The sequence below is a fragment of the Ictidomys tridecemlineatus genome, chromosome 3, assembly GCF_052094955.1.
Source record: "Ictidomys tridecemlineatus isolate mIctTri1 chromosome 3, mIctTri1.hap1, whole genome shotgun sequence".
NCBI classification, from domain to species: domain Eukaryota; kingdom Metazoa; phylum Chordata; class Mammalia; order Rodentia; family Sciuridae; genus Ictidomys; species Ictidomys tridecemlineatus.
Window position 1 is genome coordinate 47,603,742 of NC_135479.1, and position 25,950 is coordinate 47,629,691.

At 36.0% G+C, this 25,950-nt stretch overlaps 1 protein-coding gene and 1 non-coding gene across 2 annotated transcripts in view; one reads left to right on the top strand and one right to left on the bottom strand.

Annotated features, from left to right (window-relative positions):
• The first annotated feature begins 6,541 nt into the window (after window positions 1–6,541).
• On the top strand, window positions 6,542–6,646 carry LOC120884601 (U6 spliceosomal RNA). The gene has a single exon (XR_005727025.1). It is a non-coding gene; the product is annotated as a U6 spliceosomal RNA (small nuclear RNA).
• Window positions 6,647–7,367: 721 nt separating this feature from the next.
• Window positions 7,368–25,950, bottom strand: part of Spata22 (spermatogenesis associated 22) — a 28,283-nt gene continuing 9,700 nt past the window's right edge. The window contains exons 6-9 of the mRNA XM_040269555.2: window positions 25,330–25,669; window positions 22,829–22,955; window positions 10,777–10,874; window positions 7,368–7,856 (exon numbers count right to left, since the gene is read on the bottom strand). Coding sequence (XP_040125489.2) covers window positions 7,665–7,856; window positions 10,777–10,874; window positions 22,829–22,955; window positions 25,330–25,669 — 757 coding nt within the window. The 3' untranslated portion in view covers window positions 7,368–7,664. The remainder of the gene's footprint in view (window positions 7,857–10,776; window positions 10,875–22,828; window positions 22,956–25,329; window positions 25,670–25,950) is intronic.

The window sequence follows — 25,950 nt, forward strand, 5'->3', positions numbered from 1 at the left end:
GAGCCAATATAAGGCATGATACCAGAATATGGCCAGTGTTTCATGTATATTTGTTGGCTGTCCTTAAGGCTGAGATATACATTCAGCAAAATTCACAGAAGCTTTGTAATGAATCTGACCTAACTTTCCTATGTACATATGTGAATATACCACAGTGTATCTAACCATTATATATATCCACAAAGCACTAATTTAAAAATCAAGCAACTAGGGCTGGGGTTGTGGCTCAGTGGTAGAGTGCTTGCCTCCCAAGTGTGAGGCACTGGGTTCAATCCTCAGCACCACATAAAAATAAATAAATAAAAATATTGTGTCTATCTATGACTAAAAAAATGTAAAAGAAAAACAAACAACTATAGGTTAATAGCAGAGAAATCATTAGAGTAGAAGGAAGGTGTAAGAGTTCTGTGTTTGGGATTGGGGTCTCTGATGACAGCTTCATGACTGTGGCATGCTTGATGGCTAAGGAAGTTTCTGTGCAAAGGCACTGAATGCCTGGCTGCTAAGAAATGCCTGGCTGCTGTAGCAATGCTCTGCATGAGAAGGCTCTATATTAGAGTCTTATCAGCCTCCCTCTTGATCTCAGGCACATAGCTCCTAGAAATAAAGAAACTCTCTTTTAAACAACCACAATGTTTCACCAAGCTCTGCTGCACCTGAACCTGTCCACATAACAGTAACTTTAAACAATGGACTTTCTTGAGAGCTCCACAAAGCTCCTAACATTGCAACTATAGTATGTAACTGAGGAATAAGCTGCATAATGCTGCTAACTCTGTAACCTGCCTAATGACATAATGAACAATAAGGTACTACTGATGCCAGTGACCTAATGTAACCTATTGATATAAATAAAGCTGGCAGCTTGGACAAGGAGCATTCTGCCATTCAGCCTTGCACGTTGTACATCTTCTTTTGTTTCCTTTACAGGAAGGGAACAGGGGTCAGAGTGGGGAAGAAAAACGAAAGCACTAGGGACTGAATTAGGGCAAAATATTCCAAGCTTTTGTAATTATATCAAAAATGAATCCTAATATATGTATAACTAAAAATAATCCATTAAAATACTATTGTGATTGTAAGCTTATAATAAATAATAAAATCAGGAAAAGTTCAAAGGCAACAAATTCCCTTTGAGGTTAGAATCACTACTCCTACCTACATTCTCCCAGAGGAACTCACTAGCTTGAACTGTGTACATTAGATTTTGACCATTTATTACAGAATACATGGCTTCAGATCCATGTAGAATATTAGATAACTCAATCACATTAGTCTTTATCCTCACCACACTGACATTTTGCTTCTTGTGTTGTTATTCACATGACTCATTGATATCAGTGTGAAAAATGTTAATCCAATAGAGAGGTTTAGTAATTTTGGGAGAATTAAAGTAATGAGGATATTTTCTACATTTGAGACCTCACTCCAGTTCCTCTCCAGATATCCATATCTGAGTACCTCAGAGATAAGGAAAATGAAGGGGGACATTAAGGTACATGGGAAGTTCCTTCCCTAAACAGAAATACTGAATCCAATTGCTGGAATTTTCACCCTGCTGATGATGTCTAACATAGTCACATTAATGGTTTTTACATCTGCCATAATATACAGGTATTTCAGATAGGAAAGTGATCAATGAAATTTTATACACCTAATTCCTGAGAATGTTGCTTCCCTGGGAAATGAGTGGGATGTATCTTTGGCTTCAGGGGTCTTAATTGGAATCACAAAGTACAGAACCACTCTCAGGTGGTGCCACTGATTGGGCATAAGCATTTTATTGCTCCCATAATGCCACCTCTCATCTTTCTCACCTCTACATCTGTAGTTCTGAGTCTAGACTGTATATTAGACTCACAAAAGATAGTGCTTCCAAAATGGCAATCTAACATATGAAGCACATGGTTGTTAAATTTTGGTTTGGATTTAATAGTTTTTGTGTGGGACTTGCTTAAAATTCAACATTTTAAAAGATAAAATTTCACATTTGGTGGTGCTAACTCTACTGATCTACAGACTATACTTTGAGTAATAACATCAAACATTTTTATTTTTCATGTAAGATTTAATTAACACTAAAGTAAATTTTTAATTTTTCTTATTGTGGATAGTTAATATTTATTTTTAAAGTACCAATTTTTTGCCATCCCCCATCAAATGTGATCAAAATCTCTCTGAGGGGGACTATGGCATTTTTAAAGCTCCTTGAATAATTCAATTATATAGACAAAGATAAAGAACCTTTGTAAATGTCTATCTCATAGACACATCAGTATGCTAAATGATACACTGAGAGAATACACTGCATAGTAATACTAACGAATACTATCATTAATAAAAAAAATTGTTAAGTGGGAAAATTTAGTCAGAATATTTTTACAACGTGGAAAATTGATGGAAAGCAGGAATTTATCATACCTGAAGAAGTATCCTGAAGAGAAGAATGGGAAGAGCAGGAAGGGAGGGTGGTGGCTGTGCTCAGGGAAGAGTCTGCAAACTTTCTGTTCAAGGGCATTGTGAGAAGTAGACATGGTCTGAGGCTGGGGCCTCACCTGTCAGCAGCGCGGCTCCTGCACTTGGCTCTGGCCCTGGCCCTCGGTGCCTGTGAGCAGGGTGCTTTCAGGTCTGGGGCAGTGGTGGCCAGACCACCATGTAAATATCAATGGATATAACCTACACACATACACATAACCATCTTTGGGGTTCTCAGTTCTTAAAGAGTGTCCAAGACATATCATAATCACCGTTGTGGAACTGTGACAGGAATTAGGAGTACATGTTCATGAAAGGACTTGGAATAGCTTTGTCCATTCTAAGTGCTTGGAGCCACTAACTCCTATGTCATCACTATCATGGGTGAGAAAGAACAAGCTACTCTCCCTACCTTTCAGCAGCTCAAATGCTTAGCCCTCTTTGTTGAGGGCCAGTTTGTGACCCGCCTCTGCCTCCCTATTTGGATATTGGTTCCTGGCTCTTGCTGGCTATTTTGCAAGGAAGCTGGAAGATGCTTACAGCAGTTACCTTGTACTCTACACTCAGAAGGTGGTTCTTGATTCCATGTGCCAGCAACCCTGGTTTCATATCTCCTGTAGTTGGGGCAGGGTCCTGTTTATATCTGGATCATACAGTTTAAGTCAACTGTGGACTTTATCTTGCTTTTGTTTTAGAAATCTCCACCCTGGAAAATGATGTTAGGCCTCTTGTGCTTCAGGAATCCCACAGGCTCTGAGCCCAGTATGTTTAAAATCTTATTGGTAAGAATTTACTGTTGAATGGTCAATAATGTTGATGGATGAAGGAGAATGTTGTTATAATTTTTCCTTTAAGAAAATAGTTGTGTGGGGCTGAGGTTGTTGCTCAATGGTAAAGCACTTGCCTAGCATCTGTGAGGCACTGGGTTCAATCTTCAGCACCACATAAAAATAAATAAATAATGAAGGTATTGTGTCCACCTACAACTAAAATATACACATATTTTAATTTATATATATATGTGTGTAAAAATATATTTTTACTAATACTAATATGTATATGTATACTAATGTATACTAACACTATATGCATATGTATACTAATACATATATATTTTACTAATACATACTAACATACATATTTTTACTAATATACTATAAATATATAATATTTTTACATATATATATATAAATATAAAAGAAGACAGCTGTGAAAAATGATAAGAGTGATGACTGAAAAGCTTTGGGAACACCTTTAATAAAAATGCAAGTGTACTTTGGTTTATGCTGTGCACATACTTCTGAAAAGTTGAGGCAACTTTCAAAGCCACATAGTGAACAAAACAGGGGAGTCACTCACTGGAAGAAATCAAAAGGTGACCCCTTTGGAAATACACAAAATCATCTTTTTGTGTTGCAAATCCAGTTCTCAGGTTGTGTGTTATTTATATCAAGTGAGATAGACTTATACTAAAATATTCAAAGATTTTTGGATTTTTAAATCTGAGTTGAGAGAGAACTCGCCAACTGACCTGTGAAGCCACCTCTTTGTCAGAATTCATATTAGTTTGAAATAGCACAAATGCACACTTCTTTTAAATAAGATTTAAAAAACATTTGCCCTGCTAGTTGTAATCTCACTATGTATACACAACTAGAAAGGTTGAAGAGAGTTGCAGAGAATAAGGAGACCCCGCCACGCACATTTCTCCCAATAATCAACTTCTTTGATCTTTAAAACAAAAAGGTATCCTGAATATCATACAACTTGGGGAATCAAGAGCCTCAGGCAGACAGACACTAAGACACCAGCTCATTCACCCTCCTGACTACTTACCCAGAGTGTCTGAGGGTGACTCTAGGGCCCAGAGCCAAGATATTGCTCCCCTTCATTCATTATGGGCTATGAAGTCACAGCCTCTGTAGTCATCACCCATGTCTGTACCGCACCTGCTTACATTTCTCAATGTACTTATCCCTGGGCCTAAGGGGCTCTGCATCCCAGAGGAGTCCACATCCTGGAGGAACTCATTAAAAACAAAATAATTACGCAGTACCTCCCTAGGAAAAGTTCTCTCAGAGTCTTGTATTTTTGAATGATTACAGCCACTGATCACACCTGACTATACTTTGGGGAAAGGTGGGGATGGAGAAAAGCTCCATGACACATGCTTTCTCACTGCCTGCCTAAGGAATGGAATAGTCTTGTAAAACTGCAGTCTACATTTTGGGAGATAAAGAATAGTATTTGAAGAAACCATAAATTAAGTAAAAGCCAGACTGTGAATATCTCAGGAGCATAAGAATTTATGTTTTACCCTTTGGACAAGAAGCTATAAGTAATCTCTGAGTTGAATAACACCATGAAAGACTCATATTTCGAGAATTTTTCAAGGGTAAAAGAATCTCTCACTACAACTGAACTCCTCATAACCACACTACAGGAGAGAAATAAGCCTTCCTTATTTATAGGGATTAGAATTCAACAACCCAAAGACATGTAGACATATAGGAAGGACAGGGATAAAAGATGGACTCTCACAAATTTTGTTCCATTTTTCCTCAGGCCAAAATAGAAAAGAAAATCCAAATTTGCATCCCACTGAGTTAATTCTAGCTCCTTACCTCTTTAGAAAAATTTTAATAGCACCCATCACCAACCACCATGCTCCCAACCAGTCTCTGTCAGATTATCTTGCAGCCAGTTTTTCCTTACCCTGCAATTGATCATGAAACTATAATTGATATTTATAACTCCTTCTTCAAAACCTCTTCCATGTTTCCTTTTTCATAACTAGCTACATTCAACCTTCATTCCTAGGGAATCTGAATCCCCAGTATTTTCCCCCTTTATTGGGTTACTATAATAATTTCCCATTAACGTTTACTTTTGACACCCTCCCCCAGAATCTCCTGGATATCAGAATGGTCTCTTCCTTTCCTCATTATGTAGAAAAAGGCAAACTTCCATTATTAACTGGGATTGGATTGCCACAGGCAATATACTAACTCTCATTATTTGTCTGTTGTTCAGTGACATAAAGAACCCTAAATTGCTAACTGACAGAATGAAACCACTGAAGCATTCTTGGTAGAAGCATTCCTTCCTTGGGAATTATAGCAGACACTTTTTGTGTACCACTTCAAATTCTTTCAGCCATCATCTTTTACTTAAGACATGGCTGCAGTAAGCAGTTCTACACAGATTTCAACCACTAGCCTGTGTAGTTAGTCTGACAGCATTACCTCAGACATGTTCCATATGCTCCTTATGTCCTGCCATGGGAATCATGGAATTCCATGCATGTGAGAGCTCAACTCTCACACATGCAGAACTGGTAAGTGCAGAGGAGTTAATATCAATTCTTACAGGTGCTAAATGCTGATGAATACAGGCTTCAGTCACTCTTAATGGGGCCAAGTCATCAAGCCTTCCTAGTATTGGGTATATCTTCTTCCCTATTTAATATTCCTCTATTTCTCATTTCTCACAATGAGATATAATCCTCAAACTTGCACTTAAGACTTTGTCTCAAGTCTCTTTATTGATTTTTTAAAAAACAAATAACAGAGGAATGCATTAAAATTCTTATTAAATATATACAGCACAATTTTTCATATATCTGGTTATATATAAAATATGTTGATACCCATTCCTGTCTTCAGACATGTACTTTGGATAATGATGTCCATCACATTTCTGCTTTTTAAAAAAAAAAAATTGGGGGGGAGGGGCATTAACAGGCTATGAAAGAAAGTAAAATCTATAATCTCTAAACCAACAAAGCCCCAAACTGTGGTGATGGGAAGCAAAAATTCTGTGAGTGTTATTTGGCTTAATAATGAAAGACATCCTGTTATCATCCCTTTGATTCCCAGAACTGTGAATCATGTCTATAGGAAAAACAGCACCATATGTGGGTTTCTGGTTCAAAGTACATGTCATAATCTATAATAAGAGACTACAATGACTTTTCTGGTACTCTTAATTTTTGTTATTCTGTTTAGTATTTTGTTCCAAGCAAACTTGAAAAAATATTTGACATAGAGTAGATTCTCATAAATATTTGAAGTAGTGCTTTAAATCCAAATGAACTAAAATCCAAATGATAAAGAGAAGATGAGCATAGCCTCTGCACCAAGATAAAATGCATAAAGCTTTCCATATCTTTTTTAAGAGACAAACATGTCATTAACATATAAAAACAGGTTTGTGTTTTAAGGAAGAAAAAGAAGCATTTCAAGAAAAATGAGAAATTATATCCCATCTGATTCAAATGTATGACTGTCAAGATCATTGTACTGTCATGTGTAACTAATTAAAACAAATTTTAAAAAGAAGCATTTAAGAATGAGAAATGGTAGGCAGGTTAGTACAGCTGAAGATTATAACTAGTGGGAAAGAACTCAAATACCTAGCACTAGAGTTAGTACCTTGTTACTTGTTGTTAAAACATTTTAGGAGATATCACTAGTCCATACCTCTTCATCTATCTACTATCCTAAAGACCAAGGAAAGACTGTCCAAAAGGCAAAAAGAAGGATGGGAAAGAAGAAAGGAAAGTGATATAAGATACAGAATAGAAGGAAAGAATGAAATGAAATAAATTGATATCAAGGAAAAGGAACATAGGATGTGTTTCTTGGTATCTCTGTTGAACTGTGATTGAAGCTATGTAAGATTAGTTGCCTCTAGAGAAATAATTTTATAGTTTAAAACTATATTAAGCAAGCTTCTTTTAAATCCTTGATTTAACTTTTTCCTCAAATTTTATACACCAGAAGAATAAAATGCTGTTCTTGAAATTTAAAAAAAATGAACTAATTAAATGAACCACATAAACCAGCAGTTCCAGAAAATGTTTAATAATAGTACTTAAGAAGAATGCTACTGATAGTCACAATGTCTTCAATGATCCCCCTTCAGTGAGACACTGGCTTTTGGGCTGCCTCAGATATGTTATGATCCCAAGGTGAGAAAGTATCCATCTATTTCTATTATAGTGGGCATTTTTATCTAAAATCATCACTGAATTTTAGTAAATACATCCCATCTTTCAAAAACTATTTCCACATTTTAAAAGGATTTAAATATTTTAATTCAAGAAGTAGAACACAGAAACACAGAAGCTCCATAACTTTACAAACAATAAATTAAACAATATCAGAAAATGCTTTAATTTATACTATCTAAATTTCATTCATTACTTTAGTATAATAACTCATCTCAGCATCTACAATTTTAACAAATGTCTGGAAAGTTTTTTGTTCAGAAACTGATGCTGGTCTGACAGAAACACATTTGAAAATGTTCTTTTTCTGGTCATAGTTTCCAATACACCTATGAACTCGGCCTCTAATCAGTCTTGGAAGTTCACGATCCTGTTTTTCAAAACATAAATATTTTTTAAAACTTGTTACTTCATCTAAATTTTAATTTTTAACAAATAATGTAACAACTAGAAAGAATCACCCCAAATATTATACTTTCCTCACCTGAGTCAGGGCCCCACTGCTGACAGAGTCTATGACAGTTAGTCATATATGGATGCCCTATCACAGAATAAAGACACGAACTTGGATAGGGCTTCTTACAAGATAGCAAGATGCTGCTTATTAAATAACTTAATAATTCTTAATGTAATGGCCCATAAATTATCCACTCTTCTGTCAGACTGTCAAGAGTTCCACTTTCAGTACATGGCAGAAAAGGTGGTTCATATCAACTAAATACCAGCTGAGAAGTAGAATAGCTGGACTAAAAAAAAAATGTTTAAAATCCCCTGCATAGGCATCAGACATATCAAAGCAGTGAGGAGTTATATAAACCTCATCTGGACAGCATGAAAGTTCAAGATGAAGCCTGATTTTGGGATGCATTCTCCTTTAAAATATCTGCCATTACAGAAAGGTAATTTAGAATCTAAAAACTGAACAGAGATTTTAACGGTCTTAGAGCTGGGAAAACAAAAAATGGAGTCTGATGATCCCAAGTAAAGAGATTCTAGCAATCACTCCCACCCTACCCCAGGTTTAGGGTTGGAACCAAAACAAAGCTACACATTTAAGGGAAATAGTTAATCAGAATAAAAGACCAGAAATCTCCACACCCCCTCAATCATGAATGAAACTATAGCATTCAGAAACCTCTTTCACTAAAAGGTTATGACTTAAAATAGAGGAAAAGACTTGATGATTTTTAAAATGGACTACAATAAAATGAACAATTTCCCTCCATTATAGCCACCATTAAAAGTAAAAAAGCAAACCATGGAATATGAAAAAAATATTTGAAATAAATATTAACAAAAAGTTTGTGCCTAGAACAGCTTTTCAAAAAAATCACATAAATCAATAATAAAAAGACCACTAATTCAATTGGAAAAAAGCAAGAGACCTATCAGACTTTACAAAAGAAGTTATCTAAATGGCCAATAAACATATGAAATCGTGCTCAGCAACACTGGTCACCAAGCAGAGAAATGAGGTAACATTTATCTTGCTCAGAAAGGCTACAATAAAAAAGACAATATTAAATGTTGATAAAAATGCAGAGAGGGGTTGGGGATATAGCTCAGCTGGTATAGTGTTGCCTTGTTCAATCCCCAGCACCACACACAAAAAAAATAGAATGCAAAGAAACCATGACTCTCCTACAATCCTTGATGGTGTATGAACGGATACAATCCTTGGAAAATCCTTTGGCAATAACCACTATATTAGCTCTATAATGTGGCAATTTTACTTCTACAGATACACCAAACAGAAATACATGCATATGCACAAAAAATAAAACAAAAAAGTTCATATTCATTATGCTTATTATTCATAACGGCAAAAAAACTTTTTAACTAGCCCAAATGCCCATGAACAATAAAATAAAATTCCAAATTGTGGAATATTTGCATAACCAAATACGTAGCAACGTAAATGAATGAACTATAGCTACATTCAATAATATAGATGAATCCTACAAACATTGTGTTGAGTGATAACAACCATACATTTTTCAAAAGATATACCATATGATACTATTTATGGGAAGAGGTTCAATGGGGCTTCAGAGATGACAACATTTTACTTCTTAACTTGGGAAGTGTTCACTTTGATGCTTCATAGCACTATACAGTTAGAAACACTGTACTTTTCTGTATATATTATAGCTCAATAACAGGGTTTTTAAAAATACTTACACTGGAAAAAATAAACTTCCAAGATATTAAAATAATTAACATGACAATTACTATTTCTTGATCACCTACTTTTGAGTCAGGCACTATGCATTTGTTTTATCGTTTCATCTCCACAATAACTTTTCAAAGCAGGAATTCATCTCCCCATTTGTAGATATTTTTTTAATATTTATTTTTTAGTTATCAGCGGACAAAGTATCTTTATTTGTATGTGGTGCTGAGGATCGAACCCGGGCCACACGCATGCCAGGCGAGCGCGCTACCGCTTGAGCCATATCCCCAGCCCCATTTGCAGATATTTAAAAACCTGAAGCTCAAATAGTTTGAGCAGCTTACTTATGTCATAAGGCTGGTAAATACTGAAGTATACTAAACATTGGAATCCAAGTGTGATTTCAGAATTGAGGCCAATTTCAGAAGTAAAATCAATAAAACATGTAGGTCTTAAAAGGTCTCCAGCCTCCTTTAGGATCTCTAGCCTTTGTTACCTAGCCTTTGCTTATATCCCAAGCCACTCCTGCTTTAACTTCAGAATCCCATACCCTCAACCCCTTCACTTACTAATTCTCACTGTGGTAATTATATATAGCTCCCTGAACAAGTCAGACTTTCTCTTAGCTTCATGTCTTGCCATATGTTGCCCCCTCACCTTAAAATGAATCTTCCCCACCTATTGCCCTACCAACACTTGGGCTTATTTGGTTCTTATGGGTTCTTAAATATCTAAGATAATACAGGTGATGATCTCTTTGAACATCCTTCTCTGATCTGGCCCACTCTTCTTATCTACATCTGTAGCACCCTTCTTATACCTCTATCATGTAACATTATAACATTTATGTATTTGTCTTTCTATTTGAAATTAGAAATTCTTTAAGAGAAGGAGCCATTTATCACTTGTATTTCACATTATATCTTTTGCACCCAATGCAGTGCTTGACACATAGGAAGCTCTCCAGATTAAGTAAATAACTTTAATATCTGAACTACAAGCAAACAAAATGTTTAAAGTACTAAACAAATGGAATTTCTAATACACTGAAATCACAGCCTGCATTTTTTGTTTTGTTGGCATGGTCTTTGCATAGAATGCTTTAAAAAATACTCACGATTTCATAAAATACACAAGGCAGAGTATTTTTCCCATCTCTCATAAGAAAATTCTTTGAATAATATGGGCCAGGTGTAACAGCCGAATCGAGGACAGCTAAACCACATTGAAATAAGGGGGAAAATCAACATTAGAAATGCAAATAAATAAAATAAAATGTAACAAAAAGTTATGTTTAAATAATTCCCACATCAACCTCTTAAAGTTCTATTTATAGTAATAAAGAGGACATTTTTAAAAGGAATGATATTTCTGAAACAATTTTATGGAAAAGAAAAAATTTGAGCCCTTTCTTATTTAGAAACAGATTATATGTCAAGTTCGTACAATTGACAATGGTGGGCCATCTGAAGCTTTTTCCATAGACTGTGTTCTCTATAGAGGTTAACTCCCCAGAACAGTCTACTGTATTGTAATAATAAGTACATTATTATAATAAGCATGACAGCTTAATTGAAAAACACTAAATTATAATCAGAAGTCATGCATTCCAGTCCAAGTTCTTCAACTTACTAATATTTTGTAACTTCAAGAAAAATGGTTTTTAAATTTATTTTTAATGTATTATTCAGGGTATACAACAAGATACATACATATATGGTACTGAAAATGTGAAATAATTAATACAGATAAGCAAAATTAACATATCCATCACCTTCCACAGTTACCTTTTTTCATGTGGAAAGAGCACCTAAGATCTATTCTCTTCAATTTTTCAACATACAATTCATTAACTATATTCCTCCATGAATACATTAATTAGATCTCTAGGTTTACTCTACAACACTGAAAATCTTTACCCTTTTACCTATGTCTCCCCATTTCCTTCCCCTTGAGCAAACTGTTCAACCTCTTTACAAAGCTATTTCTTTACCTGTAAAATACAAATACTAATCCATGCTTATCTTCAGAAATTTTTATCAAATTACATTGTTTATTCCTTCAGTAACCATCTACTAAGTACTAGTAGTAGGCATTTGATGTTTTGAGGTTCACTTACATTTATCCTAATAAGATCCAGATTTTCCTTTAGGAAACCTCTATTGGAAACCACATCTATTCCATTTTTAGATGTGGGTGAGCTATGTCCCCTTCCACAGATCCAGGGGTGACCTGTGACTTAAGCCAAGGCATATTCCATTCCCCAGCTACACAGATCAGGGTTTCAGTGATGGGTATGGTACCATTCAGAAATAATGATACCCAAAAGTCCATTAGTTTATTTCTTGGAAAGAGCAACCAAAAGAAATTCATCTAAAAATGTGACAATGTGGTGTAAATCTAACACAGGTCAGGCAAGGTCGTGTTCCTTTTGAAATCTTCTAGACACTGCATTCTTTGAATTATGACTCTTTTCTCCAACTCAAAGCTGGCAGGATAATATCTTCCAATCTTTCCCTGACTCTGACCTTCCTGCTTCCCTTGTAACTATGTTAGGCCCACCAAGATTTCCAAGATAATCTTCCCACTTTGAAATCCTTAATTTAACCATATCATCCAAGTCCCTCAACCACATAAGGTAATATTCATAGGCTTTGGGAATTCAGACACAGACATCTGAGGTGCTAACAGTCTGCCTACCATAGATATTATTAAATCTGCAATTGTCATTACTATTATTAAAATTGCAATTCTTTGTATATATTTCAGGGAGCAGCAGAAATAACACTTTTATTTCAGAGGGAAAGAACTACCCAAGATAGAAGTTAAAACAATGAAGAAACACCATACCTAAATCTCAAAAACAATACTGGCTGAAAATGCAAGCTTTGTATTTCTATAATACATAAACCAAAAATATAAGCTTATGGAATCAAATGTATACTATAAAATGATAAAAATCATGGACATAAAAGATACTACAGTAGCTCTCTCTAGAGAGGCAAATATACAGGGGCATCAAATACACCTATGACATGGTCATATGGATATTATATTCTCTGTACGTTTCCATATGTTTGGATTATTTTGTAATTTAAATAAATACTATTATTAAACTTAAATAATGGAAATAAATATGTTTTGAATCTCAAATCTTACTTGTTTATCCCTTCATTCTAGGTAATATCAAGTTCCAGAAACATTCTACAAAACTCACCTACTTTTAAATGCTAATTTAGAAAAAGATTAGTTATAGGGTGGTTATTCTTATCAGTAAAGTATTCTTAATGTTCTTTCAGAGTATTTCAAATATGATTTAATTTATATTTGGATGAGCTTTGCTCCAAATGCTAGATTTAGAATAAGGAGATTCAGATTCTAGATTCTTTTTTTATTTATTTTTTATTTTTTATTATTAGTTGTTCAAAACATTACAAAGCTCGACATAATATTTCATACATTTGATTCACGCGGATTATGAACTCCCATTTTTACCCCACATACTAATTGCAGATTCACATCGATTACACATTCACTTTTTTACATACTGCCATACTAGTATATGTTGCATTCTGCTGCCTTTCCTATCCTCTACTATCCCGCCTCCCCTCCACTTCCCTCCCCTCCCCTCCCCTCCCATCTTCTCTACCCCATCTACTGTAATTCATTTCTCTCTCTCGTTTTTTTCCCTTTTCCCCTCACTTCCTCTTATATGTAATTTTGTATAACAATGAGGGTCTCCTTCCTTTACCATGCAATTTCCCTTCTCTCCCCCTTACCCTCCCCCCTCTCATCCCTGTTTAATGGTGATCTTCTTCTCATGCTCTTCCTCCCTGCTCTGTTCTTAGTTGCTCTCCTTATATCAAAGATGACATTTGGCATTTGTTTTTTAGGGATTGGCTAGCTTCACCTAGCATAATCTGCTCTAGTGCCATCCATTTCCCTGCAAATGCCATGATTTTGTCATTTTTTAGTGCTGAGTAGTACTCCACTGTGTATAAATGCCACATTTTTTTTATCCATTCATCTATTAAAGGGCATCTAGGTTGGTTCCACAGTTTAGCTATTGTGAATTGTGCTGCTATGAAAACCGTTGTAAGCTGTATCCCTATAGTTCGATCTGTTAAGGTCTTTAGGGAACAGTCCAAGAAGGGGAATACCTGAGTCAAATGGTGGTTCCATTCCCAGCTTTCCAAGGAATCTCCATGCTGCTTTCCAAATTGGCCACACCAATTTGCAGTCCCACCAGCAAAGTACAAGTATACCCTTTTCCCCACATCCTTGCCAGCACTTGTTATTGTTTGACTTCATAATGGCTGCCAATCTTACTGGAGTGAGATGGTATCTTAGGGTGGTTTTGATTTGCATTTCTCTGACTGCTAGAGATGGTGAGCATTTTTTCATGTACTTGTTGATTGATTGTATGTCCTCCTCTGAGAAGTGTCTGTTTAGGTCCTTGGCCCATTTGTTGATTGGGTTATTTGTTATCTTATTGTCTAATTTTTTGAGTTCTTTGTATACTCTGGATATTAGGGCTCTATCTGAAGTGTGAGGAGTAAAAATTTGTTCCCAGGATGTAGGCTCCCTATTTACCTCTATTTATTGTTTCTCTTGCTGAGAAAAAACTTTTTAGTTTAAGTAAGTCCCATTTGTTGATTTTGTTGTTAACTCTTGTGCTATGGGTGTCCTATTAAGGAATTTGGAGCCCAATCCCACAATATGTAGATCGGAGCCAATTTTTTCTTCTATCAGACGCAGAATCTCTGATTTGATATCAAGCTCCTTGATCCAGTTTGAGTTAATTTTGTGCATGGCGAGAGAAGGGGATTCAGTTTCATTTTGTTACATATGGATTTCCAGTTTTCCCAGCACCATTTGTTGAAGATGCTATCCTTCCTCCATCGTATGCTTTTAGCCCCTTTGTCAAATATAAGATAGTTGTAACTTTGTGGATTGGTTTCTGTGTCCTCTATTCTGTACCATTGGCCCACCCGCCTGTTTTGGTACCAGTACCATGCTGTTTTTGTTACTATTGCTCTGTAGTATAGTTTGAAATCTGGTATCGCTATACCGCCTGATTCACACTTCCTGCTTAGAGTTTCTTTTGCTATTCTGGGTCTTTTAGTTTTCCATATGAATTTCATGATTGCTTTATCTATTTCTACAAGAAATGCCATTGGGATTTTGATTGGCATTGCATTAAACCTATAGAGAACTTTTGGTAATATCTCCATTTTGATGATATTAGTTCTGCCTATTCATGAACAGGGTATATTTTTCCATCTTCTAAGATCTTCTATTTCTCTCTTTAGGGTTCTGTAGTTTTTAATGTATAAATCTTTCACCTCTTTTGTTAGGTTGATTCCCAAGTGTTTTATTTTTTTTGAGGCTATTGTGAATGGGGTGTTTTTCCTCATTTCCATTTCAGAAGTTTTGTCACTGATATACAGGAATGCCTTTGATTTATGCATGTTGATTTTATATCCTGCCACTTTGCTGAATTCATTTATTAGTTCTAATAGTTTCTTTGTAGACCCTTTTGGGTCTTCTAGGTATAGAATCATGTCATCCGCAAATAGTGATAATTTAAGTTCTTCTTTTCCTTTTTTATGCCTTTAATTTCTTTCATCTAATTGCACTGGCCAGTATTTCCAGAACTATATTGAATAGAAGTGGTGATAGAGGGCATCCCTGTCTTGTTCCAGATTTTAGAGGGAATGCCTTCAATTTTTCTCCATTCAGAATGATGCTAGCCTGAGGCTTAGCATAGATAGCTTTTACAATGTTAAGTTACTGTTATCCCTAGTTTTTCTAGTGTTTTGAACATAAAGGGATGCTGTACTTTGTCGAATGCTTTTTCTGCATCTATCGAGATTATCATATGGTTATTATCTTTACGTCTATTGATGTGGTGAATAACATTTATTGATTTCCGTATATTGAACCATCCTTGCATCCCAGGAATGAATCCTACTTGATAATGGTGCACAATTTTTTGATGTGTTTTTGTATCCGATTCGCCAGAATTTTATTGAGGATTTTTGCATCTAGGTTCATTAGAGATATTGGTCTGTAAGTGTCTTTGTCTGGTTTCAAAATCAGGGTGATGTTGGCCTCATAGAATAAATTTGGAAGAGCTCCCTCTTTTTCTATTTCCTGAAATAACTTGAAAAGTATTGGTATTAATTCTTCTTTAAAGGTTTTGTAAAACTCCGCTATATACCCATCCGGTCCTGAGCTTTTCTTGGTTGGTAGTCTTTTGATGGCTTCTTCAATTTCATCCATTGATATTGGTCTGTTCAAATTGTGCGTATCCTCCTGACTCAGTCTGGGCAAATCATATGACTTAAGAAATTTATCGATGTCTTCACTATCTTCTATTTTACTGGAATATAGGGTTTCAAAATAATTTCTAATTGTCTTCTGTATTTCTGTAGCATCTATTGTGATATTGCCTTTTTCATCTCGTATGTTAGTAATTTGAGTTCTCTCTGTTCTTCTCTTCGTTAGCATGGCTAAGGGTCTGTCGATCTTATTTATTTTTTCGAAGAACCAACTTTTAGTTTTGTCAATTTTTTCAATGGTTTCTTTTGTTTCAATTTCATTGATTTCTGCTCTGATTTTAATTCTTTCTTTCCTTCTGCTACATTTGCTGTTGTTTTGCTCTTCCTTTTCTGGGGCTTTGAGATGAAGTGTGAACTCATTTATTTGTTGTTTTTTTCTTTTTTTTGAGGAATGACCTCCAGGCAATGAATTTCCCTCTTAAAACTGCTTTCATTGTGTCCCATAGATTCCAATATATTGTGTCTGTATTTTCATTTATCTCTAAGAATTTTTTGATTTCCTCCTTTATGTCTTCTGTAACCCATTGATCATTCAGTAACATATTGTTCATTTTCCATGTGATGTAGGGTTTTTCCTTCCTTCTTTTATCATTGATCTCCAGTTTCATTCCATTATGATCAGATAAAATGCATGGTGTTATCTCCACTCCTTTATATTTACTAAGGGTTGCCCTATGGCATAATATATGGTCTATTTTTGAGAAATATCCAGGTGCTACTGAGAAAAAAGTATATCCTCCTGATGATGGTTGATATATTCTATATATGTCAGTTAAGTCTAGGTTATTGTGTTATTGAGTTCTATAGTTTCTTTATTCAACTTTTGTTTGGAGGATCTGTCCAATGGTGAGAGAGGTGTGTTGAAGTCACCCATAATTATTGTGTTGTGGTCTATTTGATTCTTGAACTTGAGGATGGTTTTTTTATGAATGTTGCAGCACCATTATTTGGTGCATAAATATTGATAATTGTTATGTCTTGTTGGTGAATGGTTCCTTTTAACAGTATATAATGTCTTTCCTTATCCCTTTTGATTAACTTAGTCTTGAAGTCGATTTTATTCGATATGAGGATGGCCACCCCTGCTTGCTTTTGAGGACCCTGTGCATGGTATGTTGTTTCCCCAACCTTTCACCTTCAGCCTGTGTATGTCTTTTCCAATCAGATGTGTCTCCTGGAGGTAGCATATTGTTGGATTTGTTTTTTTAATCCATGTTACCAGCCTATGTTGCTTTATTGGTGAGTTTAAGCCATTAATGTTTAGAGTTATTATTGATATATGGTATGTACTTCCAGCCATGTTTGATTATTTATCTTTTTTTAAAATTTGGTTTGTTTCTCCATGATTAGCTTTTCCCCCGCCCTCTCACTTTACTGAGGTACTTCCCACTGTTGGTTTTAGTTATTGTTTTTCATTTCTTCCTCATGTAGTGTTTTGCTCAAGATGCTTTGCAATGCTGGTTTTCTGGCTGCAAATTCTTTTAACTTTTGTTTATCATGAAAGATTTTTATTTCGTTGTCATACCTGAAGCTTAATTTTGCTGGATACAAAATTCTTGGTTGGCATCCATTGTCTTTCAGTGTTTGAAATACATTGTTCCAGGATCTTCTAGCTTTCAGCGTCTGTGATTAAAAATCCATTGTTAACCTTATTGGTTTACCCCTGAATGTAATCTTCCTCCTTTCTCTTGTAGCTTTTAATATTTTCTCTTTGTTCTGTATATTGGATATCTTCATAACAATGTGTCTTGGTGTTGGTCTACTGTGATTTTGTATGCTCAGTGTCCTGTATGCATCTACAATTTGTACATCCGTTTTTATATCTGGAAAGTTTTCCATAATTATTTCATTCAACAGATTTCTCATTCCCTTGGTTTGAACCTCTATACCTTCCTCTATCCCGATGATTCTTAAGTTTGGTTTTTTATGTTATCCCATATCTCTTGGATGTTTTTCTCGTGATTTTTTACCAGCCTTTCTGAGTTGGCTAGACTCTTTTCAAGATGATATATTTTGTCTTCATTATCTGATGTTCTGGCTTCTACTTGCTCCACTCTGTTAGAGATAGTCTCATTTGAGTTTTTAATTTGGTTTATAGTTTCCTTCATTTCTACAATTATTGCTTGATTTTTAAATAATCTCTATCTCCTGATAAAGATGCTTATTTGCTTCTTTTATCTGTTTATGTAATTCATTTTCAATGTGTTCTTTCATTGTTTGAATTTGCTATATCATATCCTCTTTAAGATTCCATTCCATCTGTCTAAGGTATTCCTTGAGTTGTTTGACCATTTTTCTGATGCAGATTAAAGCAGATTCTTCGTTTCTTAAACTGTGTACGGATTCTGATGGCAGGTAGCGGTCTGTGGTTTGGTATTGGGACTTATATTTAGGTCGAATGATGTGATGGTATTGAGGTTGGTATCTCTTGGCAACCTTGGAAGGTTGCTCTACTGACGAGGGATATTAACAGGAAAATGGTCTGGGGTATTTGGGGGTAGCTAGGGACTTGGTAGCACTATATAATGCCTCAGAACATTTACCTATATTTATTTAGTAAATTACACATAAACAGCGTGGTGATGCTTGGGAGGAAAGGTATTAGAAGGGGAGGGAAGAAGTCACTAAAGAGAATGAGAGTAAACAGGTAGAATTCAAGGAAAGGGAGGGGAATAAGGAAATTGAAAAGAAATGAAAAGAAAAAAGAAAAAAATAGAAAATAAAAAAGAAAAAATTTATAAAAAATAATTTTAAAAATAAAAATTAAAAAAATATTTTAAAAAATAAAAAAGAAAAAGGATATAAAATCAACACACATAAATCAAAGGCATTCCTGTATATCAGCGACAAATCCTCTGAAATGGAAATGAGGACAACCACTCCATTCACAATATCCTCAAAAATAATAAAATACTTGGGAACCAACCTAACAAAAATGGTGAAAGATTTATACAATGAAAACTACAGAACCCTAAAGAGAGAAATTGAAGAAGACCTTAGAAGATGGAAAAATATACCCTGTTCATGGATAGGCAGAACTAACATCATCAAAATGGCGATATTACCAAAAGTTCTCTATAGGTTTAATGCAATGCCAATCAAAATCCCAATGGCATTTCTTGTAGAAATAGAGAAAGCAGTCATGAAATTCATATGGAAGAATAAAAGACCCAGAATAGCAAAAACAATACTAAGCAGGAAGTGTGAATCAGGTGGTATAGCGATACCAGATTTCAAACTATACTACAGAGCAATAGTAACAAAAACAGCATGGTACTGGTACCAAAACAGGCGGGTGGGCCAATGGTACAGAATAGAGGACACAGAAACCAACCCACAAAACTACAACTTTCTTATATTTGATAAAGGGGCTAAAAGTATGCAATGGAGGAAGGATAGCATCTTCAATAAATGGTGCTGGGAAAACTGGAAATCCATATGCAACAAAATGAAACTGAATCCCCTTCTCTCGCCATGCACAAAATTAACTCAAAATGGATCAAGGAGCTTGATAGCAAATCAGAGACTCTGCGTCTGATAGAAGAAAAAGTTGGCTCCGATCTACATATTGTGGGATTGGGCTCCAAATTCCTCAATAGGACACCCATAGCACAAGAGTTAACATCTAGAATCAACAAATGGGACTTACTCAAACTAAAAAGTTTTTTCTCAGCAAAAGAAACAATAAGAGAGGTAAATAGGGAGCCTACATCATGGGAACAAATCTTTACTCCTCACACTTCAGATAGAGCCCTAATATCCAGAGTATATAAAGAACTCAAAAAATTAGACAATAAGATAACAAATAACCCAATCAACAAATGGGCCAAGGACCTAAACAGACACTTCTCAGAGGAGGACATACAATCAATCAACAAGTACATGGAAAAATGCTCACCATCTCTAGCAGTCAGAGAAATGCAAATCAAAACCACAATAAGATACCATCTCACTCCAGTAAGATTGGCAGGCATTATGAAGTCAAACAACAATAAGTGCTGGGATGTGGGAAAAAGGGTACACTTGTACATTGTTGGTGGGACTGGTGGTGCAGCCAATTTGGAAAGCAGTATGGAGATTTCTTGAAAGGCTGGGAATGGAACCACCATTTGACCCAGCTATTCCCCTCCTCGGTCTATTCTCTAAAGACCTAAAAAGAGCATGCTACAGGGACACTGTTACATCGATGTTCATAGCAGCACAATTCACAATAGCAAGACTGTGGAACCAACCTAGATGCCCTTCAATAGACGAATGGATAAAAAAAATGTGGCATTTATACACAATGGAGTATTACTCTGCATTAAAAAATGACAAAATCATAGAATTTGGAGGGAAATGGATGGCATTAGAGCAGATTATGCTAACTGAAGCTAGCCAAGCCCTAAAAAACAAATGCCAAATGTCATCTTTGATATAAAGTAACTAAGAACAGACTAGGGAAGAAGAGCATGAGAAGAAGACCAACATTAAACAAGGATGAGAGGTGAGAGGGTAAGGGAGAGAGAAGGGAAATTGCATGGAAATGGAAGGAGACCCTCAGGGTTATACAAAATTACATACAAGAGGAAGTGAGGGGAAAGGGAAAAATACAAGGGGGAGGAATGAATTACAGTAGTGGGGGTAGAGAGAGAAGAGGGGAGGGGAGGGGAGGGGAGGGGAGGGGGGATAGTAGAGGATAGGAAAGGCAGCAGAATACAACAGACATGAGTATATCAATATGTAAATCAATGGAAGTGTAACTGATGTGATTCTGCAAGCTGTATACAGGGTAAAATGGGAGTTCATAACCCACTTGAATCAAAATGTGAAATATGATATATCAAGAACTATGTAATGTTTTGAATAACCAACAATAAAAAAAAAGAAAAAACAAATAATAAAAAAATTTTTAAAATGCAGTCTTAGAGTTTGATTAACTTCTCTTCCAGCAGGTGAAGCTGTGCCCACCGGGCCAAGCTTCTCCTCTCTATACGCAGGAACCAATCACTGTGGAGCAGCTCCTCCTCACCGACTGGGCAGTCTCCAATCCTGAGTGCCTAGGGCCTTTTCTTGTGTCTTGTCACTTCCCCACTTTTCCTCCAGCCAGGCCCCGCTCACGGGTGACGCTCACCACAATACTGGCTACATGCCAGGTCTGCTGCTCCCGGCAGCCCTATTTTCTTGAACGACTGGGCACACTCTCCCTGCTTGCCATTCCCTCAGACCCTAAGGTTGTGGAGCGTGGTGCTGAGAACCTCCGGTAGCCACGCCCCAGGTAGCTGGTGAAAGAGACCTCAGTTGTCAGCACTGGTGGGAGCAGTAGCCGGGGGTCCCATGCCACGGGTCCCGCGCCGATCCTGATTCCCTCGGTCTGACTATCGCACTCACGGGAGAGCTGGGAGGGGCCCTTGAGGTTTCCCCGTTGTGTGGAGAGGGAGGGCTAGGGGGTTACACACCTGCCGCCGCCGGTTTCAATGAAGTTATCTCCTCCGCTGCATTCTGGTGACATCAGTTCTCTGCCATAGTGATATCCCATGCGAATGGCAACAGTTCTTTTCCTTTGCCGGGTGTCTGATGCAACTGGTGGGTGGGTCCTGACCCACTCTCCCAAGCCCTGTCTCAATCCTGTGGCCACTGCCTATGAAGGCTCAGTTGGTATTAACCTCCGCAGGTTCAGGAGTAACCGACAAGTTGATTCAGCGGGAGCGTTTAGCTGAGTCACAGCCATTTGTCTGCAAGAAGCAGGCGAACGGGAGCCTGAATTCAGCCACTCCAGGCTCAGTGTGTGTTCTGAGAGGTGCAAACTGTTTGCCCCAGATCCACGTCAACTCAGCATTGCCTAGTGATCCTGAGCAAACAGCATTTAGTCGGTTTAAGACTCCTTATGCCCCTGCAGCTGAAGAGGTCAGAGACTTGATCTCTCCGCACCCGCCGCCATGTTGGATCAATTCTTTTTTTTTAATTTGTTTTTATTCTAATTTGTTACATATGATAGCAGAAGCATTACAATTCATATTACACATATACAACACAATTTATCATATCTCTAGTTGTAAATAAAGTATATTCACACCATTCGTGTCTTCATACATGTATTTAGGATAATGATATCCATCTCATTCCACCATCTTTTTTACTCCCATGCTCCCGCCCTTACCCTTCCACCCCCTTTGCCCTATCTAGAGTTGTCAAATCCTCCCATGTCCCCTCCCCAACCCCACTATGAATCAGCCTCCTTATATCAGAGAAAACATTCAGCATTTGGTTTTTTGGATTGGCTAACTTCACTTAGCATTATATTCTCCAAGGCCATCCATTTACCTGCAAATGCCATGATTTTATTCTCTTTCATTGCTCAGCAATGTTCCATTGTGTATATATATATACCAAATTTTCTTTATATACTCATCTACTTAGGGGTATCTCGGGTGGTTCCACAGTTTAGCTATTGTGAATTGTGCTGCTATAAACATTGATGTGGCGGTGCTCCATTAGTATGCTGTTTTTGATTCTAGATTAATTTCTGCTGCTAACTAGCTTCATAATTTTAATCAAGTCTATTTTAATTATTTGCCCAATTTCCTCATATAACTCAAGAGGATAGATTACCTGAAAATGTCTTTTCAATTATAACACTATAAATCAGAAGAATACTGCCACAAATAACCAAATACTTAACTCATACAAATCAATGACACACCCAACCAAGAACTTAAAGAATTCTAATAAAACATATTTTCCTTTCACAAAATTTTTTCTTCAATATCCCTTAGAAATTCCTATCAATATTAAAAACTTGTCCAGATAGTATGACCTGACATATTTTTAAAGTATTATACTTACCCAACACCTCAAAAAGAAGTACAGTTTTCTGTGCATGTTCACACCAATACTTCATGCTTTCAATAACTGCAGAAATAATTCTTAGAGAATTATTTTTTTCCTTAAACTGTAACTGACATGAGGCTTCCTTTTGAAAAATAAAAACATTACATTAGAAAAATCTTTCTATTTCTCTTCATCATACTTTTACCTTCTATGTAAAGATTCTAGGTCTTTATAAGTAAATATGTAAAAAGAACTACTACAAGTTTCAGTACAATTACTTCATTAGTATAATATAGGAGGATAAACCAGGATGCACTCAGAGGCAATCAAGAAGAGAATCATTTATACAGCACTCATCCACTCATTCGTTCATTCATTCAATAAGCATCATGTGCCACATCCTGTGATAGACCTGTGAGTAAAACAGTTTCTCCAATGTGCTCACACACAAGGAGGTGAATCAGACACATTCACTAATTCACTTCAAAAGTGTTTACTGGGCACCTACTGTGTGCCAAACATAGCTTCTAAGGAAGCAATAATGAAAAAAACTAACAAGATATCAGCCTCCACATATTTTATAATTTAAATGGGGATTCATACAATAAATAAATACATAACAGAACATTAAGAAGTGATATATTCTATGCATTTTTAAAAAACAAGATAAAAGGACAAAAAGAGAATTATTTTTAGTGGGTGGTGAAGTGGGGCAGAGAGAATAGCAAGTGTAAAGATCCTAAGGTAGAAATTTTTTTAGCATTTTTACAGATCAAACTAAGAATACAATGTAAGATACTAATTTTCAGGGGTGGGGACAATTTTGTCGGGATGAGTTTTGTAAGAACACCTGATGGGATTCTTTTTTTAAAAAAAATACAATTACTTTGCCCCTTTTCTTCCTCCTAACAACAATTCTAATAAAACTACAGTTGAAGATGAATGTCATAGGGAGCCACTGTTACTAAGGTGACTATATCATTTATGTACAAGGAATCATAAAGTTGAGAATCACTATAAAACGTGCTATATTGGTCTCATGCTATACTGGTCTCCAGAGAGTCTCTTTTCTTTCCAAAAACAGAATTTACCCTGATGGCTTACTGAAAAGACTGTTTTTACAGACATAGGGACAAAACAAACTTAAGCACCCAAAGATTAACAATAGTATGAAATTATTACCACTCCCAGGCTGAAAGAACAAGGAAAGAAATAAAATTATCCAATCTATGAAAACCAGACTCCTGAAAAGACTATGTTATGTAGGGACACAGCCACTTCCATCAGTACGACATTTAAGTAGGGAGAAAAGTGGGAAAACACAACCTCTCCACCCACCCTTTAATGTTCTCCCAATGACTCCCATTGGGCAATCTTTAGCAAAAGCCAGCAGATAAGGAATCCCAGGATGAGGTACTATATAGATGATTCAGCCTTCTAAGGTACAGAGAAGAAGAGATAAAGAATCCAATGGGCCAGGGGAGTGAGAAAGGGAAGAATAACCAGCACACATACTATATAGAAGACTTTTATAAAAATAAGTAGAATATTGTGCATAAAGAGAATATGAAGCAGATATAGAGAATACAAACCAAATCAGGGATCAATTAGAATGCATGCCATGTTTGTTTGGAGAACTGTGCAGAGTTTGGAATGACTAATACATTTAAGAATTAGTGGGGGGCTGGGGATGTGGCTCAAGCGGTAGCGCGCACGCCTGGCATGCGTGCGGCCCGGGTTCCATCCTCAGCACCACATATCAACAAAGATGTTGTGTCCGCCGAGAACTAAAAAATAAATATTAAAAAAATTCTCTCTCTCTCTCTCTCTCTCTCTCTCTCTCTCTCTCTCTCTCTCTCTCTCTCTCTCTCTCTCTCCTCTCTCACTCTCTCTTTAAAAAAAAAAAGAATTAGTGGAATGTGAAATACGGAGTTTGGTAAAGGAGAATAGATCCAGATGATAAAACAAAAATCAGCAAACAATGGCCTGTACTCCAAATCTAATCTTTGATGTTTCTTTACACTTTTAATGGAACACTGACATACCCATTCATACTGTCTATGGCTCCTCCAGAGTTGAATTAACATAGATGTATAATTGCAACAGAGATAGTATGGCCCATGAAGCCAAAAATACTTATTATTTGGCCCTTTACAGAAAAATGTTTCTGTTCTCTCTGTTGGGGAAAAAATATGTAAGAATGATAAACAGAGTTGGATAATTTCTGAAAGCAAAGAATAAATTGTTATGCTAATAATCAGTAAGCAGTGAAACATAGAATCCACTAGGAAACTCTGAAGCACTTATGAAAAAGAGCAGTTATCTGCTAAGAAAATATTTTACAAACTAATATTCATCCCTCCAATGGAACTGGATATTTATGCTAATCAAGTAACATATACTAGGGGATTGATTTCAAATATTCTTACCTCTATAACTTTCCTAATAGCTATTTATTTCACATTTTAAAAATATAAATAAGTCATTCATTCATTCATTAATATTTAAATGTTTACCTTCAGAGTGTTTTCTTCTGGAATAGCATCCAACATTTTTTTCTTAAATTGATTTTGTTGAAAATTGGGCTTAAATGTCTGTAATGCACTGTTTTTGTCTGAGCCTTTTATTGTAGAGCCAGAAACTTTTGACGAACACATTTGTCTGAGTACCTCAGTTTCTCTGTGATGAGATAAATTAGGAGTTTCAGATACCCTTAATTGTTTCTGTAGTATCTGAGCTCCCAAATTCACTGGAAAAGAATTTTTTCCATCATTTGTCATTAGTTTTGTTGTTTTACATTGAGGTCTAAAGTCATTTTTATCCCAAGTTTTCAAGCTGGTATTTTTGTTGTCATCTCTGTAGATATAATAGGAAAAAAGAAAAAGAAGGGAAAAAGGAAAAACATTTATTTCTTTATACTTTTTTAAAAGACAATGATAAAAATTTTATTTATATGGCAATTCCTGGTTTACAAACTACTTTGTAACTAACTAGTTTTAAATTCCAAACACATCATTGCGACAACTCTACAATAAATTATCTCTATTTCCCGATGAGGACAAAGAGCCTTGGTGAGGAAGTAGCATATATCAAGTTACTAACAAGTTTAGAACCAAGAGAAACCTACACCATATATT